This window comes from Telopea speciosissima, chromosome 8, assembly GCF_018873765.1.
Source record: "Telopea speciosissima isolate NSW1024214 ecotype Mountain lineage chromosome 8, Tspe_v1, whole genome shotgun sequence".
Classification (NCBI taxonomy): Eukaryota; Viridiplantae; Streptophyta; class Magnoliopsida; order Proteales; family Proteaceae; genus Telopea; species Telopea speciosissima.
In genome coordinates, this window is record NC_057923.1 from 12,289,687 (window position 1) to 12,310,205 (window position 20,519).

At 38.0% G+C, this 20,519-nt stretch overlaps 3 protein-coding genes across 3 annotated transcripts; 2 read left to right on the forward strand and 1 right to left on the reverse strand.

Annotated features, from left to right (window-relative positions):
* Positions 1–744: 744 nt before the first annotated feature.
* LOC122672031 (transcription factor MYB98-like) lies at positions 745–2,709 on the forward strand. The gene is made up of 3 exons (XM_043869540.1): positions 745–1,387; positions 1,530–1,656; positions 2,134–2,709. The coding sequence occupies exons 1-3, from the start codon at positions 810–812 to the stop codon at positions 2,707–2,709; spliced, it is 1,281 nt and encodes a 426-aa protein (XP_043725475.1). The 5' UTR covers positions 745–809.
* Positions 2,710–4,281: 1,572 nt separating this feature from the next.
* On the forward strand, positions 4,282–4,791 carry LOC122672032 (secreted RxLR effector protein 161-like). The gene has a single exon (XM_043869541.1). The coding sequence runs from the start codon at positions 4,282–4,284 to the stop codon at positions 4,789–4,791; it is 510 nt and encodes a 169-aa protein (XP_043725476.1).
* Positions 4,792–7,414: 2,623 nt separating this feature from the next.
* Positions 7,415–20,175, reverse strand: LOC122670487 (ribosome production factor 1-like). The gene is made up of 11 exons (XM_043867382.1): positions 19,882–20,175; positions 19,616–19,696; positions 11,013–11,108; positions 10,742–10,825; positions 10,580–10,649; positions 10,285–10,367; positions 9,421–9,500; positions 8,476–8,574; positions 8,254–8,362; positions 7,813–7,902; positions 7,415–7,693 (listed from the first exon to the last, which is right to left on the reverse strand). Exons 1-11 carry the CDS (start codon positions 20,095–20,097, stop codon positions 7,655–7,657), a joined length of 1,047 nt encoding a protein of 348 aa, XP_043723317.1. The 5' UTR covers positions 20,098–20,175; the 3' UTR covers positions 7,415–7,654.
* Between the last annotated feature and the right edge of the window lie 344 nt (positions 20,176–20,519).

The window sequence follows — 20,519 nt, forward strand, 5'->3', positions numbered from 1 at the left end:
ATGACCTACACAAATGGCTGAAGGAGAAGACCAATTAAGTAAGCCACTCTTCTTACTCATGGAGACTTCTATGCAGGTCTTCTTTGAAAAGATTTATGAATTAAAGTAGTACTTAAACCTTGTAATGTAACTGTCTAACCCATCTTTATTTGTTTACTTAATTTGTTTCTTAAGCATAAAACATCTCCATTAACTTGTACATTAATCAGGAATATTGAATTCAATTTCAATGCAATTTATAGTTAGAGTTAAAGATTTTCAGTTACCAAAAAGGCCATTCTATTGTTCAATTTATTTTTAAAAAAAAATTGATTCACTAACAAATCAATTCTCATTTATTAGTTTACATTTTATTGTTCAATTTATTTAAACAAATTTGATTCACTGACAAATCAATGCTCATTTATTAGTTTCCTGGTTAACACAAATTAGTCATTTGGACAAAAAATATTTTCAATTAAATATACAGTCATAAATCTCTCTACATTTCCACTAAGGCCTTAAAATGTCCTAGAAATCTCTGAACAGCTGCCATGTGTCCCCCTTTGACTGAAGAGTTTGAAGAGTTTCCAAATATAATAAGTCTTCTAATGGTGGATCAGGGAAGCTTAACAATCACAACTATATTGTAATTCAAACCGTTTGATAAATCTGTAAATCAAAGGCTATGAATAAAATGAAATGAATGCCACACCCCCTTTCCTTCCTACTACATACTACTAATAAGAGAGACACAATCCACACCTCCAAAATTATTCAGTTTTGTAGTTTTTTGTTGCTCATCACTCTCACCCCTTGTTTTTTTACCAATGGAGTTTGATACCAAATATAGAGATTCTCTCTCTTTCCAACCGATGATTTCGTCGGAGAACTACATGAAAGCCGGGTTTGGAGATGGATTTTCTTTAGAAGCTTGCTCATCGAAAGGAAGTCTCCAAGATTTTCCTCAATTTGATCAATTTCATGTTGATAATTTATCAACAAATTCGGAATCCGGGGTTCTTCCACTCTATTTCGATCAATTTGAAACTTTAGCTGATGGTTCTTCCTCTAATTTCGATATCTCCGAATCAAAGTCTTTTATAGATGCTTGTGGTAATGGGATAATGGAGAAATTTCAGAATAGGGTTTTCATGAATTGTTCCCCTAGAATCATGCCCGATGTGATCGAACTAGATAGAATGACTTACCCCTCCATGAATTTTCAAGATCTAGAATCTCCTAACTTGCCATTTTTGCCTGAGGATATCTCATGTATTACTGTAGATCGAAATAGACTTTGTAGGAAAATGGGCATGAATAGAAAGAATTTTCCAAGTAGAAGGACAAGCAAAGTCCAAAAGAAGGCTAATTTGATCAAAGGGCAATGGACGACTGAAGAAGATAGGTACAATTTTTATTTTATTTTTTGTTGTCATGGATAATACTTTATAAAATATATTTTTTAAGGAGGTGGGGGGAAAGGAAAATCTTGGTTTTTCTTGTTTTTTTTTCCAAGAAGCATTGATCATAAAGATGTTTGTGTGCAGCCTTTTAGTGCGCTTGGTAGAGCAGCATGGAGTAAGAAAATGGTCTCATATTGCTCAAATGTTGCATGGAAGAATAGGAAAACAATGCAGGGAAAGATGGCACAACCATCTACGGCCTAACATCAAGGTTCTTCTTCTTTTTTGATTTGTACATTTTGTATATGGAATTTATTCATTCAACACACCTATTTTTTTAAGATGTACACAAGCATGATCGATACAAATGAGCACATCTACATCCAAACTAGTTTCCTCTTTTTGAGCTCCGCATTGTTGAAATACTTCGAAGTTATCGAACGTTTTTTTGATTAGTTGATACGTGTTAATTCTTCATAGATGAGTTATAGTCCAAAATTAGTGTTTTTGTACCATGTATTATCATCTCACCAATGCATGTATATATATGCTAGACATACATATTTATTTCGGGATTTTTGAACGGTTCCATTGTTCTTCGATACGTGTCAAATCTTTGTTGATGAGTACACACATTTAAGTGTATACGTCCCAAAATAGTGGTTTTATACCATGTACTATCATGCCAAACATGTATATACATGCTAAACATACATATTTATACTTCAAAAGTGCATTTTACTTGCAGAAAGATACATGGACTGAGGATGAGGACAAGATTCTAATTGAAGCTCATACAGAAATTGGAAATAAATGGGCAGAAATTGCAAAGAGGCTACCTGGGAGGACTGAAAATTCCATAAAAAATCATTGGAATGCAACCAAAAGAAGGCAATTCTCAAGGCGAAGATGTCGAAGCTCAAAACATCAAAAATCAAGTTCTCTCCTACAAAATTATATCAAGAGCTTGCCTACAACTTCAAACATTGCAGAAAATCAAAGAAAAACATGCATGGAGGCCAAACTGCAAATTGTTAATCCCATGGTCAGGTCTCCAACTCAACGAGAGAGTTTTGAATATTGTGCAGGAGATCGGTTAGTGCCAAATTATGATTTTGGTGAGACTGCAGATTTTTCTTTCAATACAAAGATGTTTGCTGAGAAATATAGTCTTGGGTCTATATTTGATGAGATTCCGGGTGCATCCGTTGTTGATGAGGAAAGTTTGGAGATGGAAATGCCATTGGATATGGATTCTCTATTGCAATATGATGTGAAAAGGGAAATGGACTTGGTGGAGATGATCTCTGAATCCAATATCTAAAGAATGCATCATTAATTTCCATGCAGAGTAGTCTCTTAAATCTGCTAGGGTTTTTGAAGTGGTTTTATAAGAGGGTTCCTTTTCAAAAATGCCAAAAAAAATTGGTAATTTTAGTCAGAAGAGAAGAATAAGATAACCCTAGTTTGGTCTTATCTCAGAAGTAATAATCATAGTTTAGGAAGGAGTGGGTATTGTAAAGAAGAAAAAAATGAAAAAAGAATAGAAACTTTTTTTTTAAAAGAAAAGAATGGAATAGAATCTGTTAACTATGTCCCTTAATTCTCTGTAAAAATTTTGGAGTTATGTTTCTCTCTAGCTGTTATGCTTTTGATTGTAACTAATTATATTTTCATATTAAATTCATGATTTGTGAAAGGGTTTTGCATCATGACCCATTGTAGTATAGAGCTTTCATAAACCTTTGATAATAGAAAATTGAATTTAATGTGGTCTTAACAATATTCCAAGAGTTATTTCACTAGAAGTTTATGAAGTTGAGAGCAACAAATTTTCTTCTACCCATCTTCTCAAAGGGAATCTTATCCTCCTCCTGAGAGAGAAAGAATAGGGAGAGAGTCATCATCTAAATTAGAGTTTATGACTTATAAATATATATGATTTCAAATTTGACTCCAATAGAGGTAAACCAAAAATGTGAACTTATCAGGCTGCAGACCAAGGAAGGTGTTAGGTCCATCCAGTCAAACCGGTCTTCTTAGTTATTTGATATTTTTATTAAAAAATAAAGAAAAAGGATTAGGCATGTCAGCTGGCTTTCGATAAGCTAGCGGCATGCATCAATCACAAGGTTGGATACATGAGGGCAAGGGGTCTTTTTCAAAGGGGAAGAGAGAGGATGATACATAATGAGTATCCTGGTGGCGTGACCAGCCTTTTCCCCAAAAAAATATTTAATACCTTAAAACTTTTGGAAATTACTTTTATACACGACCCCAATTTTGGTGATTCAAAAGGCATTTTGAAACTTATTCCAAATACTTTTCTTTAAACTGAAATTCAAAAATCAGTTTGGTTAAGAAAATATATTTTAAAACATGTTCCCACATGCCAAAACAAAAATATTTTCAAAATAATGTTGAAATTAAACTCTTTTCAACCTATGTTTTAGCATAAGGATTTTAGTAATAAAAACCTTCTAATTTAAAAGGATAAAATTATTTAACTCATAAATGTGGTTCCAAACGTAGCTGAAATTACCTGGGGCCTTTTTAGACCATAATTAGACTTTTTCCCATTATCCTCAAGGACTTGTTCATCAACGTTGTGCATCCTTCGGGGAGACTAGACGAGGTGTTTGTAGCCTACTACCTAGGGTTCATGATTATTGTTCCCCTGCTTACAAGTTCTTTTTGATTCCCATAGAAAAGCAAACTTCCACCTCCTTCTCCACCCTTATATTTTTAAAATTTCTAAACTACATACCTTCCCCCTTCGTAGTCTCACTACAATGTCCCCTCTCCTGCAACCCCACCTCCGCACCCATCCATGCCCTCTCCAACTCTCTGTCCCACTCGGTGAAAGTATGTGTTGAATCTCTTATCTGAGATAGGTATGCTTGCTTCTAAGCCTGTTGATACCTCCATGGATCCTCATTACAAGCTAGAGATTGATGATGGTGAAGATCTCGAAGATAAACACCAATATCGGAGATTGGTTGGTAAACATATTTATATGACTGTTACTCGACCAAACATATCATTTGCAGTGGGTGTCATTAGTCATTTTATGCAATCTCCCAAGAAACCTCACTGGGAGGTAGCTTGTCGCATTCTACGGTACCTAAAAGGCGCTCAAGGAAAGGAACTGATTTATAAATCACATCAGAGAGTAGATCTAATTGGTTTTTCTGATGCTAACTGGGATGGTTCTATTGGTGATAGGAGGCCTACCACTGGGTCCTGTACTTTTGTTGGAGGAAATCTAGTCACTTGGCACAGCAAGAAACAGTCTACTGTAGCTAGATCTAGTGTTGAGGCTGAGTATCGAGCCATAGAGTATCGAGCTATGGCTCATACTCCAGCTGAACTAATATGGCTGAAATCTTTATTACAAGAATTATGATTTCCATTTTCAACTCCCATGAAGATGTTTTGTGATAACCAAGCTGCCATCTTCATTGGAAGCAATCCGGTGTTTCACAAGCGAACCAAACATATTGAAGTTGACTATCATTTTGTGAGAGTTGTTGTTATGAAGAAATTAATCTCCACACCTTTAGTCTCTTCATCAGCTTGGTGACATGTTTACTAAGCCCTTGTTCAGTCTAATGTTCTGGCAGAGTTGTTCTAAGCTGGGCATTAGTGACTTGTATGCTCCAGCTTGAGGGGGAATGTTAAAGTATCATGGTCCCATATATATATACCACGATAGAGGGAATCCCTTTATTGTGGATTATTTTTCTAGTCTATTTCCTAAGTGTCATATTGACTTTAGGAGTCTAGTTAGTTTCTATTTTATTTGGATATATTTCTTTCGTATTCTGATAAGGAAATCTCTTGTAATCTGCCAACTTTATTATAAATAAGATTTGAGAGAGAGGGAGAAAGCTATCGACTGTGAGCCTTGCTTGCAGTTCTCTCTTCTCTTCTCCTTCGACTCTGTTCTTCTCTTTTCTGCTAGTTTCTTACTTCTGATACATGGTAGCAATTTGATTCCCTCCATGATTTGATTTTATGATGGATGAGAAAGTCGCGTGGCATATATAAACCTTAAATCCCCTTGAGCAGCGGGTTTGATTTTGTTAGCCTTTAATGTCTAGTGGGAAAGAAATAGAAGGCGCGTGATGAGAGAGCCAGAGATCTGCTTCTCAACTCTTTGAGACAACCAAAATGGATCTCCAGGAGGCTAACTTCAACCTGAAAGGTGGCATTAAATCTGTGGAGGACTTGATGTGTTGTAGGAAATTGTGTCTCCCGATTATTCACTCTCAACCTAAACAAATCATTGAGATGGTTTCTCCACCTCCCTTGGATGAAACTCAATATGGACGAGAGCTGCTTTGGTAATCCTAGAAGATCTGGTGCGGGTGGCGTAATTCGAGATTATAACGGCAATGTAGTTTTTTCTTTCAAGATTTTTTTTTTGGGAATCAAGACACTAATTTTTTAAGTCGAGTTTGCTGGGCTCATGGAGGGACTTCTTAAAGTGAAGGAGCTAAACGTGTCTGCCTTGTGGATTGAATCGACTTTGCTTTTGTTGTCCTATCAACTCAGTCCAGATCAATTCCTTGGTTCTCTTTTCAAGATTGGACCTTCCTTCTTGAACATGATCCCTTGGAAGATCACCCACTACTATAGAGAGACGAACAACATCACAGACTGGTTGACAAAAGAAGCTGCAAAATCGGGGTCTTCTAAGTATATGGTTCATTTTCCAAGACACATTGCCAAAGAGCTTAGAATTGACACAATGTCCAGGCCTAGATTTAGATTCAATTAGCTAGAAGGGAGCAGTTTCCGTTGATGGCGTTGTCGTAGGTGGGACTGCTTCTCTTCTAATCTTTTGCCTGGGAATGCCCAGGTTTTTTAAGTTATGTATTTTATCTCTTTCTTCTCATTATCAGTGAATCCCATTTAGCTGAAAAAAAATGTGATGCCTTCTTGTTGGTAAATCATAGAAGTTGAAGAGGAAGTCATTAGATCCTGCACTAATCATAACCAAGAGCACGTGGTTGAGTTCATTGTGTTTTAAGTACACCAAGAGAAAGAAGAGAAGGCATTTGACCTATCAGTTTGACAGGTGAATGAAATAACCTACTTGTAATGTTAACGTTAGCTATGCAACAAGAAGTTAAGTAATAAGTAATATAACAACGCCAGCACTCTCATGTTTCTGATCTCTCTCCTCAAAACAATGGGGCAGAGGTGTCTTTTCATATGGGGACTAGAAAGACAGCCTCATGGGAGTGCTGGCGTAGGCCACACTCCCGGACAGAGAACTTTCTCCCCACTTTAAATGTCAACAACTGCTACATGGCAAATTAAATGGGTCAAAAATTTATGGACAAAATAGACCCCTAAGCCCTCCACTCACTTTTAACTAACCGTGAACCTCAAATATTTTCTTGATATTAATTGCAGTGAAAGTATGGCAACTACATTCCTTGGAAACAAAGCTGACCTCATTCATTCTTTTACACCCAATGTATCAAACGCACCTGCAAGACTTGTCCCAGATTGCGACCAAATTTCACAAGAAATTGCCTCACCACCAGCGGCCTGACATTGTTAAGGACCTGTTAGGTGCATAATCCAAGCATATCTCAATCCCAAAACCTTTCTCCTATAGGTTAAAAAAAAATGCCATTTATCTCACAAAGGACGAAGGCTAATTTCGATATTTTGGTAGATAGAAGATAGGAAGTCAATTGGGCTTTCTTCTTCCAGTTATTACTCAGGACCTCAGGTAAAAAACCTCCCAACTAACGAAGAAAATGCATATTTTATATCACATACCAGCAGCTCATGGACATATAGCTGTGTAGAGGGCAGGGAGGAGAAGGGGGAAAAATGAAGAGAGTCAATGTCATGATGGATAGGTTGGATGGGTTGGGGTTACTACTGTATCCAGAAATTCCAGCATTTCGACCTGAATGGGGGAGCGGAAAATATCAGCACAACATTCTTCAAATGTATCAAATGGCAGGTGGAAGAAACAGATCCCATGAATCTCTTAGAGAAAAATTATCAATCAACTAATTGTCTATTGGTTTTGGAGTTGCACATGGAACAAACCGTTCTAAGCTAATACAACATAGGCAAACAATAAGTAGCAATGATCTTCTAGGGAATTGGCTAGTTTAGTGGAGAGAGGATACATTGTATCTTGCTCATCAGTTCTTGTTCAGGTGTAGGAACCAAATCTCTCTACAAAAATAAGCTTACCTTCCGCAATGAATGAACTCGAAAGAACATTGCCAAACAAATCATAAGAAAAACCTCCTGCGGCTAGTGTCCATCTCCGGCTAAAATTCACAAAAGAATAAGAAAAGGTGAAAAAACAACAATTGGAAGAAAGATTCTTGTACAGTTAGCAGAAACTACCATATGCCCAACAAATTTGAGCAAGAGATCAGTAAATTACCTTGTGAACCCACTCATATTCCCCATTTTTCGTATCAAATGTTCCATGCTGCAGACTTATCAACTTCAATGTGAAACGTGGACCACATTCCTGCAAGATTTGAGAGAGATTTTTCAGGCACCATTGATCATCCACAGGCACACATCCTGGTAGATCGAACAAACTTGACAAGGGACTGAAACAAGTTTCATGGCATCACCCATCACATAACTAACACAGAAATATCTATTATCTACTGATACTAAAATTGTAACTAAAATCCCAATAACAACATAGCCTTATCCCAACTAAATGGGGTTGGCTACATGGATCCTTGCTTTCCAATCAGCTCTATTCAAAGTCATAAAAGATATCAGGACTAAGATATGCATGTCTTTCCTCACCACTTCTCCTGTAACTAAAATTTGCAAACTGAAATAAATAGACAGGTCAGTGTGAAACCTGAAGGCGTGCAACCACTCTTTCTTGAGAGATTTTGTCATCCTTGTCGCCCTCCATTTTTTTACCTTTTGAATCACTTGGCTTGCTTTCCTTGGTGTCAAAAATGTACCTAATGCATACCAAAGAAAGTTCTGTATTACGCAGTTAAACTAATAAAATATCAAAGCCCCTTGTGATGAATACAACATTCAGCAGAAGTTAATAAATTATACAGGCACAAACCTATGGTGACGGAAGAAAATAAAGTCACGCTGATTGTGGAAGGTCACAACTCGCCTCCCATGGAAATTTGGATCTTGAGGAAAGAGTGATTGTAAGAACCTAATTTTATGAAATACATCCAACATGTAAAAAATATTAGGCACGCCATAGTTGAAGGAATGCATGGACAGCCATAGAGAGGGCTATCTTTCTTAGCAGGTGCCTTATCATATATGGCTCCTTAAACATAAATCATTGAACACTTACTGTACAGTAAATAAGATGGAAAACATTCTGTACACCCCACCCATCTCTCTCTCTCTCTCATGCTCTGTCCCCCCCCCACCAATGAAACCCTCGTCTTATCAAAGCCCCCATTCCCACCTCAGTCACAGCATTACTCTCAGGGATCCAGCAGAACATGCTTCAATACTTCAAAATCTTTCATGCATACCATGTCTAAATGCTCCAATAAATATATATATATAAGAAACCCCAACATAACCACAAGAACAGGGGTTGCTGTTTTCACTTGGAACCAATGATCCTCCACTGATATGGAGAAAACATCCAGGAACAGAGACTCCTCCTCCAAGGTTTTTGCTGGCATCCAAACTGCAAGAACTGCCCTGAAGTTCAGGAGATGAAGGGTGACAACTATATTATTCCCAGTCAAAAATTTCATACACAACCTTTTTCCTTCAACAATTGGGATCTAAACAAACAATATCCAACAGTGGAAGAGATGCCCACTATAAAGTATAAACACCTCTCCCCCGTGGTGTTTGTGGTGGGGGGGGGGGCGCAACTCCTATGAACCCTCACCCAAAAAATGATAACACATACATATCTAATATAAACTACAGATAATGGGGGGGGGAAAAGTAATAGAGGAGGGGCAGGAAAAGTTTTGAATAGCATCAGCATATCTGATCTGATCATATATAGAAGAATTAAGATTCTCACCTCCCAATATGATGACCCAAACGTGTTGTGAAGTTTGTCAACACAAGCTCAGGCTTATGACCTGTTGGATTACCATGGTTCTGCAGGATGTGTAGAGGAAATATATTAATAAATAAAGAGGCCAGTGTCCAATTCTTTCAACTAACCAGTAACCATAATTCCACAAGATAATATACCTAACAAACTGGTTCTTGTAATCTAGTTAACCAAACAGAACTGCTAACTGTTTCACACATAAATTAAAAGGGAAAAAGAATGCTGCCTGGTTACATGGCTCTTGCGCAAGGAGTGTGCGAATATATCGTCCCGCCCCCCATGAAATAAAAAATCTCATCCATGTTGATGCCCCAGTGCACGCTCTAATTAGCCCCCCGCGCTGGTGCAGGGGCTACATGACCAGGCAGCGATCTCTTGCCCTAATTAAAAACCCTTTTCAAGTTGTACAATAAAAAAAACACTTTGATGAAATTACTTAAATTTCACTAGGTATCAAAACCCTCTTTCTTAGCATCTGGCAAAAAGATGTAACCCTACTTTATACTTGCTTCAAAAACCCATTTTTTATAATACATATAAGCATCAAAACCCTCTTTCTTGGTATCAGGCAAAAAGATATGGACCTACTTTATACTTGCTTCAAAAGCCCATTTTTATTTTTTCCCCGTCTCTACAAATCCTTTATTTCTTCATTAAATTTTGTTTTCTTCTTGGCCGATCTCCATGCTCACTCTATGAAATATTATGAACACTCGATGGAAAAAACACATATAAAAAATGTGTCAAAGGTAAAACATTTTGTACATCTGGTAGCTTGGTTGATAAGGGAGAAAATACAACTACATGACAAAACTGATGTTTACAGACCTTAATGTCCTTCCGTAAAACTAGTTTGGAGAGCTTAAAATGTGCGGTTGGTCCATCAGGCAAGCCAACGACTAGAAGAGCATCTATGAAACAAACCCACAAAAGAAATAGATGAAGACTAAAGTGACTACAACATCAATATATACATTTAAAACATGAACAAACTATCAGGCACATTTTACTGTCACATAATATAAACCAACAGCATCAGAATGGATCTACAGTAACAAATGGCAGCCAAAACATCACGTAAATTACAAGACAATGAAACACTTCAAAGCAGTGTAACATTTACCTGGCTCCCTACGATTAGTATGGACAACTATAAGAGAAGTGAAGTCGTCCTTCTTTGCATACTCCACAATCTACAACAACAGAAAAAAATTCATCTCTTTCAGGTTCTAGTACAGAAGCTCTTAAGTACCAATATAGCAAATATCATCAAATGAGACAGAACCTTTTTCAACTCATAGGTTCCTCTTTTATAATAGTGTGCATTTGGGATTATTGAGAGTAACTCTGAGATGAATGCGGGTCCTCTCTGCAATGAAGCAATAAACATAGCCAATGACGACATTACCAAATCAAAAAATTCACTCAGAAAAATTCCCATGCAAATAAAAGCAGCTATGTTGACATTGCAGAAAGCTGAAGATGTAATAGCATCCACTCCATGCAATGTGTGCTAACTTTTTATAAAAGCAAATAAAGAAGGATCAAGGACGTACACTAGAATTGAAACGACAAGTAGTGATTAATATCTTTGGAGTACGTTGTCTTTTAAGAATCGCACTAAACTCATCGTCATCATTTGTCGCAAATAGCTGTGCAATTGAATCACAGTTAAGAAGCAAGAGAAAGAGAGAGAAGTAAAATAAAAACATCATCATAAATAAATCTGCTCCAGTAGAAAGACCAAAGAACCAACTTGACCCAAGTTTTTCGTACTTACAAAAAAACTTCTTTGATTTGGAGAGAGCATGCAGGTGCGCAAAAATGTGTGTGTGTGTGTGTGAGTTGTCAAGGCATCGCCAAGTCGTCCAGGCGGATCTCTAGGGGCCTAGGCGACTGCCACCTAAGTGCAGGGCGCCTTGCACTGGTTTGATTGGTATCAGACCAGGTTCTAGCACTTATTTATGCCAAATATCATTTAAGTAAATGATTTTATATTTGTATTTCATTTACTTAAGATATTATAACCCCCCCTATTTGAATCTAAAAAAAATTGTAAAAAACCAAAATTTCAAAGGATAAAAAGTCAACCCCCCAGTTCAAGAACAAAAAACTGGATTTTTGGCAGTAGGTGAAATTTTCAATTTTCTAATGCTGGGTTTTTTCTCAAATCTAAATTCCATAAATCGTAATATGGTAAAACACTGCTGAAAACCCAAAGTGAAGTAAAATATTCATTTGTTTTGATATTTTAAAAAATATTTTCATTCTGAGCGATTGTGACAGCATCCTCACACACCAAACAATGTTTGACCAGAACATAACTCCTTCAATATAAATCAGATTTAAGCAATCTTGGATTTGTTGGAAAGCTGGTTTTGTGTTCTACCTAATACAAAAAGTCTCATGTAAAAATAAAATCATTTGACCAATCAAAATTTCTTAGAGAATAAGAACATTTCTCTAAATCGAGAGCAATTTAATTACTTATTGATAAGATCATATTTTCTAAGAACAGTATAAACCAAATGTATGTTTTGATTGTTTCAAACTTCCAATAGCTTGCTTCTTTAGTTCTGCTGTCTTCTAGTTCTATGTTGATTTTTTATGACTTTATGTGGCTTAATATTGATTTTTGATTACTTGATGCGACTTAATGTTGATTTTTGATGACTTGATGTTGCTTAATATTGATTTTTTATGACTTGATGTGGCTTAATGTTTATTTTTTATGATATAAGGTACATATTGTAGCATACTAAATAATGTTAGAAAATAGGGGAAATAAAAATAACAGTTGGGCGCGTTGGTCGCCTAAGCAATGCCTAGGTGGGCGCCTTGTCGCCTAAGAGCGTAGGCACCCCTCCACCGCCTTAGGTCGCCTTGCCGCCTTGACAACTATGGTGTGTGTATGTGAGTGAGAGAGAGATCAAAGTACCAACTGCTATACACCAAGAAATGGTAATGATCAGGAGGAAATATTAAATAACACAGACAGACACATATAAACACATGGATATCGAGTTCACAACCTGACACCTATAATAATGTACGAGCAGAATATTACATATATCATGCAAAACAAGCATAGCAAAATGGAGTTGATTTTTCTTACATGACCCACGTCAGAGTTTCTCTAGGTCATGGGATCCATATAGAATCAAGAGACTGGACAGCCTAGGCCAAACAACCATATGTTTTTCGTTCATTTTTTTTTCCCACTTTGGTATGAAGTGTATTTCAGTAGTATGGCTTCAATTATTTTGGTTCCAGGTCAAATTTGAGTCTGATCAATGTTGATATTAATTTGGTTTAGTTTTAGATTGCCAATTTTACCAATGTTATTTGAATCGTCCTAGTTTTATTTTTAAACAGTCCAAATAGACTTTTAAGTCTTATTTTTGTCACTTTACTCTCGCTTTTATTTCAAGGATTAAATTTTCCACCAAAAATGATTTGGTCTTATTTCAAAGTTGTCTGTTTACACCTGCAGGAAGACCAATGAAAATCCGAGTCTAGAGAAAGTTATGGTCAAAACACTGACAAGGTCTAAGTTGTAGATTTCATTTTATTTTGAGTCTTTCACCGAAATTCACATACACGAAGCATAAAAATCCCTGAAACATCTCGGTCCAAAAAAGGAGGATACACAATTGATTTCGTTAATTTTGGACTGTTTCAAAATTTTCATGTGAAACATCAATTTTTTACCCCAAAAAAATTCTCAAACCCATAAAATCAAAGTAAAAAGGGTAATCGCCCAGATTTTCTCATGGAGCTCACTGGACTATAAAATCAAAAATCTAGGCCTTAACAACTTAGGACAAGGTGTGATGTAGATCAAAGCATGAAGAACAGGACAAAAACAGATTTAAAAAACAAAGTTGTTGTTCACATGAACAATACCCAAGGTACAGTTGATGTAGAGAGTGTATTCAAGGAAGAAGAAGAAGGCAGCATCCACGATTTGGAGAAGGCTGCTGCTGGGTTGTTTTATGTTTCATTTGTTGAGTCTTGTAATGAACCAATGAACCTGTTGGTTCAGCTGGTCTAATTTAAATTGTGGTCCCATAGTTTAATTGAGTCTCTTTTTTATTTAAGATGTTATTAGGATAGTCTCACATCGGCCATGATTTATGTTTTTTTTATCTTTTTCTTGATCTCATATCTTTACATCTGCTTTCTTCTAGGGTGTCCCGCGTATGACGTGCCACGTCAACGCCCGGATGCGGTGATAAGTAGGCAATGGCAAGTGAGAGGATTTTTACCAGCCCAGAAATGTACGATTAGATTAGCTTCCTGGAACATTGGATCCTTAACGAGTAAGAGCTTGAAGTTGATAGATATTATGAGGAGACGAGGGATTAATATAGCTTGTATCCAAGAGACAAGATGGAAGGGTAACAAAGCTAAAGTGTTGGACGACTTCAAACTTTGGTATGCGAGAGACCAAAGTAATAGAAACGGAGTAGGGATAATAGTGGATAAAGATCTAAAGAATGATGTAGTGGAGGTCAAAAGAGTGGGTGATAGGATTATATCAATAAAACTAGTGTTGGAGAAAGAAGTTGTCAATATCGTTTGCACTTACGCACCTCAGGTAGGATTGGATGAAAATAGACAACACCAACCAAGGAAAGGACGGAGTACCTATGTCATCACCCTCATAAAAGTGCTTGGTGTGTTGGTCAAACCAAAGGGCATAACCTTCCATTCGAATAAACCATCCTTGGTCTTGAATGTCGTCTTCCATTCACCTCCAGGCCGGATCCGAATCTGATGGTACCCACTCCGTAGATCGATCTTTGAAAAGATCTTAGAGCCAGACAGCATATCAAGCATATCATCAAGTCTTGGAATTGGGAACCTTTACTTGATGGTAATTTTGTTTATTGCTCTGCTGTCTATACACATACGCCAAGAACCATCTTTCTTGGGCGTCAATAAAGCTGGAACAGCGCAAGGGCTGAGGCTCTCTTGAATGAACCCCTTCTTCAATAAGTCTTCAACCTGTCTCTTCAGCTCTTCATGTTCCGTAGGGTTAAGCCTATAAGCAGGCAGATTAGGCAATACCGAACTAGGAACCAGATCTATAGCATGTTGTATATCGCTTAGAGGAGGTAATTCATCTGGCAACTCCTCCAGAATTACATCTGAAAAGTCAAACAGCAACTCTTTGATGACTAGAGAAAGTTGCACTGCTGGCTGTGGAGACACTTCTCTAGTAACCAGAGCCAAAACCAGACCAGTATCCTTGCTGGTTTTTACAAATTCCTTTTGCGGAACAGCAAGGAGCCTTTTCCCATATTCTGTCCCCCTTTGATTGGTGCGCAAGGACTGCATTTTGCACATTTCAGCAGGCAAATTCAAAGGATAGAATACGATTTGCTGCCCCTTATGCTGGAAAATACACTGATTTTTTCGCCCACCGATGGTAACATCGTTATCATATAACCACGGTCTTCCCAATAGTACATCAGTCATCCTCACGGGAATCACATTGCACCATATGTCCTCCAAATAACGATGAAGATGTAGAGGTACAGAACAGCGCTGGTTTACCTCCATCTTATTGCCATTCAAGAGGGATACCTTATAGGGCTGTGGGCGTTTTTCAATCTTCAACCCAGCCTTCTTCACAAAATATTCAGACACCATGTTAACACAACTACCACTATCAACAATTACCTGGGGGTAGTGACCTCCTGAACGCATGCGAGTATACAAGATGCAAGTGCGTCGCCAGTCTTCTCCTTTGGTTTCAGCCACCAAAACTCGCGTAACAACGTGGATTTCATAGGCATCTTCTTCACCCAGCATATCGTCAAAATATCCATCTTCATAATCTCTTTCATCTAGTGGGTAAGGATGCAAACCATCATCTTCTTCCGCTGTTTCTTCCTTCTCAGCAACAACAATAGGCTTTCTTCGATGGGGGCAGTCCTTAGCATAATGTCCCATGTCTTGGCAGTGGAAACTCACCACGGGTGTTTTGCCTTTGTTGTCGATCCCTGTTGTGGTCCCTATTTCCTGCTCTTGATTGCTGCTTCTGCAATCCCTCACTCGAACCAGGTTTGGGCCCCTGTTATGACCTGCTGCTGCTTCCCCTATAATTCCCCTAAGGTTCTCTCTATCACAGCCTATTGTTTGAGATTTCTATTTGGTGCTGCTACTTCTGAATCCCTACTATGATAACCTATTTTTCTACTTAAGCCTGAGTTTATTCACCTGAGATTATTGGAGTTTGAACATTATTTTGGGGCGGTTACCTTCAGTATACAGTCTTACTAATGTAGTCCTAGATGGCAAGGAGACCAGCTAGGAGCCAAAGCAACAGGATCTGCTATGAACAGGCAGTCCGATTGGGTAGAATAAGGGTTTTAGTCCAAATTAGGATTAGGTTAAGGTTTGAGGGTATGGTTATGCTAGGCAGGTGTAGAGGAGTCTATCAGTATTGGTCCAGTGATGGTTTGATGAGTGGAAGTGCTAGAATTCAAAGGACAGCAGGTTAGGGTTTCGGGTTTTTGAAAAGATGGAAGTGATGGAATTTAGGGTTTAGCTATGGAATTAAGGCAGGGGCTTTAGGTCGAGCTCCCAAGGGGTAGAGAAGGCCACTCGGCCAAGGTATGGAGGTCTAATGAGGGTTTGATGTGGCTGGACAGTATTTTAGGGTTTTGGGTTTAATGGGGATTAAGGGAATTTAAGGTTTTTGATGGGGGAATGGGGCAGAGGTCAGGATCTAGTATGAGGGATGTTGTGAGGAGGCTGTGGTTTAAATTTGAATGGATTCTGATGGAGGGTTAGGCCTGTGGGTGAATTAAGTAATGGGAAATTGAAGAAAACAAAAGCGGGAAATTAGGGTTGGGCTGTAGAGGGTTTAGAAGAAGAGATATGGGGTTGGGGGTGTCTTAAACTTACTTGAGATTGCAGAGAATGATCGACAGCAGCAGAACTTTGAGTAAAAATTGAATCTTGACAAAGACAACTTGAGAAAAACTTGTACAAACCACCCGGGCTTCACACCGCAAGGTGTCGATTGGATCACACACCAATCCCACCTTGCCTTGATCACACACAAAGCAGTCTTCACTATGGACGAGAAGCAGCAGCTTGCACAAGCAGATATTTTATTTTCAAAAGTGGAGAATGAATAGCTCCATGGTTCTATTGCTTTAAATAATGGCCTAAGGGCCTTACACCTATTCAGCCTAGGAGAAGGAAAGATTCCCCTAGCTGATTCCCTATTACATTGACAAAGAAAAAGGTCATGTGACTTGTTAAATTGTCACATGACTCCTAAAATAACCTATCCGATTATTTAAGTTGTCACATGACTACTAAATAACTAAATTTTTAAATAAAAAGAGGTGTCATGTGACCACTTAAGTAGTCACATGACTTTTGCATCAAAATAAAAACTAAGTATGGGAAATATACTAAGCAACTAACTAATACTAATAGTACTACTTAGACAGCTGATGCAGATCCAAGCATCCTCAAGAAGAAGCAGCCCTAAGATTAGGGCCTAGTGTTTGGAGCCTTAGTTTACTTTCATACTTAGTTATTTCCATACTTAGTTTTTTTTTCAGTTTAATTGTAAACTTAAATTGAACTGGTTCAGGTCATGGTTCAATTTAAGTGAATTAATCCTATTGGTTGTTAGGTTTTTATTTCCTATTGGTGGATAGGGAATCTTTTAAGTTTTAGCTTTTAATTTAAGTGTCCCACCCCCTCCACGATTTTAGAAGGGGAGTGATTCATATTTGTAATAGGAATTGGGCCTTAGGCCATATTATATATTAGTAAAATCGTGGGAGGCTCTCCCACAGTTCAGTTTTCAGAAAATTAAATTTGTTTGCTTGCTGCCATTGTTGCTGCTGCCTTGCTCCTTTGACAGTGACCTTGTGAGTAATATCAAGGTGAAAGGGATTGGTGGATCTCCAATCAACTCCTTGCGTCTTGTAGACCGGGAGGCTCCTCTTTTCATCTCCTTGCATCTTGTAGATCGGGAGACCCTATCTTCTTCAAGCTGCTGTTGCCATTGAAGATCAGTTTTCAACTAAGTAGTTTACTGTCAGCATTCATCCTTCTTCTAATCTTCCAACCTAAGCCTACCTATCCCCAATCGATCCACCTAACCCTAGGTTATCTAGATTCTGCCCAACCCAATTCCACCAACCAAATTCACTTAAATTTCAACCACAGCCCCTTCTCACCTCCTCCCCCACTCGATCTTAGTTGCAGGCTCATCCTAACATCTAAACCCTAATCCCCCTCATCTCCATTAAAACTCAAAACCCTAAAAAGCTAGCCAGACCATTCCAGCCATTGAAACCTGCCCATATTACAGCCGAACCTCCCCCTTACTGCCTTTAGCACTCAACCTAAAGCCCTAGCTCAAACTCTCACTCTAAACCCTAAAATCCATCACTCTTATCTTCCCCAAAACCCGAAACCTTAACCCTAATTTCTGCATTTTAAATTTTTACTCAAACATCATTCAAACCTTCACTGCTAGCTTTCCCCTAAACCTGCCTAGCATTACCATATAAGACTTACCCTCATTACCCCAACCTAACCCTAGAATTTGACCTAAAATCCTAATTCTGCCCCAATTGACCAGCTGTTTGGAAGGTCCTGATTTACCTGGCTCCTAGTAGGTCTCCTACCTATCTAGGACTACATTAACAGCTTCTTGTTCTTGTTCTTCTTCTTCTTGCGGATGTAGTGCATCAGCTCTGCATCACTTACATTAGTCAAATCCTAGCTGCCTAGTTTCTAATTTGATTATTCTTGCATATTTAGAAGAATGGATTATAAAGCCATTAGTAGTTTCTAATTTCAGCTAGTTTCTATTTTCAGTTAGTTACTATTGTCATATTTTAGAAGTTGCTATTTCTTACTTTCTACTTTTGTAAGCTAGCCTAAGTCATTAAATAGGCAGCCTTTGTAAGAGATTGGCAATGAAAATATTGACAGAATTTTGAGGCCAATAGTTGCACTCGACTATGGGAGGGAATTCCCTGTTCAACAGCTGAGATAGCAGTGGGTGAGAGACCCAGGACCGAGAAAGCCCAACCCCCACCTACCTCTATCTCGAGCTCTCTTCCTTCTCTGTTTTCTTTGTTCTTTGCTGCTGCTGTTTGAAGACTCCTGCTCCATCGAGATTGACTGCTACTAGTCCCTGTTGCTGTGCAAGAAGACTCCATGTATGTGCTGCTGAAGATCAGCTCTCAAAGCCTATTTGGATCACTAAAAACCTTGCTGAATCTGGGCTTCTTCTGCAGAAGTCAATCCTCTTTTGATTCCTATTATGGGATCTATTATCTGCAGGGTTTGGGGGTTTTCTTTTATTCATAAGGAGAGTCACTGAATCCCTGTTGTAGCACCTTTCACTTGCTCTTGTTTCTGACTCTGCAACCACAAACTCAAACCAGGTTTGGCCCCCTGTTATGACCTGCTGCTGCTTCTCCTATAATTCCCCTGTGACAACTAAGATTCTCTCTATCACAGCCTATTGATTGAGACTTCTATTTGTTGCTGCTACTTCTGAACCCCTACTGTGGTTAGTCTATTCTCAGATTTATTTGATTATTTTCTTTCTACCTAATTCTGACTTGTTCACCTGAGTTCATTGGAATTTGAAGCTTATTTCGGGACTGTTACCTTCAGCAGGCAATCTTACATTATTTTCTCTTTCATAGCCATTAGATTAATAAGTGCTTAAAATTTCATTACAAACAATTACAATGGGCTGTCAACTGTTAAAATGACAGCTTAGACCCTCAGTGTGCTCAAATTTGGAGTTAAGGAATATAACACCATATCGGTTGTGACATCCTCCTGTATCATATTCTATACTTTAATTGTACCATCTCTATTTGTCAACTACACTATACTGCTAGTAATTAGTCCTTTACATTTCCTCATAAAAATTATATTAACAACCTACCAATATGAACCCTCTGGAACTCAAATAATACATGAAAAACCATCACAATAATAGGCATATGTAATCCATTTCAACAAGTTTACAAATCACATCTGACTATTCTTTTGTATTTGTCACAGACAATCTTCTTGTTTCCAAATTAAAACATAAACGTATGGTAAACTTGTCAAAAGAAAAAATATCTATATTCAGGAAACATAGGGCAACCTCTTCATCGTCTGGCTTACAGACTGTCTCATCAAATTCCCTCGTGTTCTCAATTGTATGAGGGACCTTCTTCGGCTGAGGCTGCAGAAGATTTTAAGAAGTAAAAAAACAGTAGTAAGTGTAAATGAAGCAAACCAATTCAAATTCCAAAATTCTAAAACCTAAACATCAATACAACAACAACTGATGCTTAGGTTTTACTCAATGCAGCTATTAAATTATTATTAACTACAGATAAGAGTTGGGGTCTCATAATGAGTGACAACCTCTTCACCAAGCTCAAGAGCTCTCTTCTCTGCAGCATCACGAGCTTTAGTCTTTTTACGCTTCTCAAGCTTCTTCTCACGTTTAAGCTTCACGTGAAGAGCAGATCTCTTCTCTTTGTTCTTTATCAATGATGGGAGTACCTGTCTCTTCTTCAGTTGTGGTTGTTCTTCCTCCGCTAAAGGTTCTTCGTCGCTCTTCTTTCTCTTTCCACCCATGCCTCCCAATATCTCTCTCTCCACCGAGAGTCTGATAGACCAGATAAAGGCAAGCCTGCAAGTAAAAAATTGTTTCCATAGGAACACAAGACATGAGAGAGAGAGAGCGTGTGTGTGTGTGTGTGTGTGTGTGTGTATGTGTGTGTGTGTGTGTGTGTGTGTACAATCTTAGTAAGTTCGGGAACGGCAATTGAACGGGTACAGATACGTATGGCAATTAAACAGACTAGACGGCAATAATACTTTTCAAAAATCCGGCGTAATAAAATGCATATGGCAATAATACGATACGTGTTTAATACAGCTGCTCTATAAGCAAAAATACGGGCATATATCCATTATGTAATAGACATTCACCACCTAATAAACTAAATAACAGCATATAGATAGTGATTTTATGAAAAAGAAACCTCACAACTAAA

Bases quoted from the DNA above. Each gene is read 5' to 3' on its own strand.
- LOC122672031 (XM_043869540.1), top strand. From the start codon at position 810: ATGGAGTTTGATACCAAATATAGAGATTCTCTCTCTTTCCAACCGATG. The intron at 1,388-1,529 runs GTACAATTTTTA...GTTTGTGTGCAG, and splicing joins TGGACGACTGAAGAAGATAG to CCTTTTAGTGCGCTTGGTAG. The intron at 1,657-2,133 runs GTTCTTCTTCTT...TTTTACTTGCAG, and splicing joins ATCTACGGCCTAACATCAAG to AAAGATACATGGACTGAGGA.
- LOC122672032 (XM_043869541.1), top strand. From the start codon at position 4,282: ATGCTTGCTTCTAAGCCTGTTGATACCTCCATGGATCCTCATTACAAG.
- LOC122670487 (XM_043867382.1), bottom strand. From the start codon at position 20,097: ATGGGTGGAAAGAGAAAGAAGAGCGACGAAGAACCTTTAGCGGAGGAA. The intron at 8,575-9,420 runs GTGAGAATCTTA...TCATAAAATTAG, and splicing joins TTGGGTCATCATATTGGGAG to GTTCTTACAATCACTCTTTC. The intron at 7,903-8,253 runs GTTTCACACTGA...CAAATCTTGCAG, and splicing joins GAGTGGTTGCACGCCTTCAG to GAATGTGGTCCACGTTTCAC.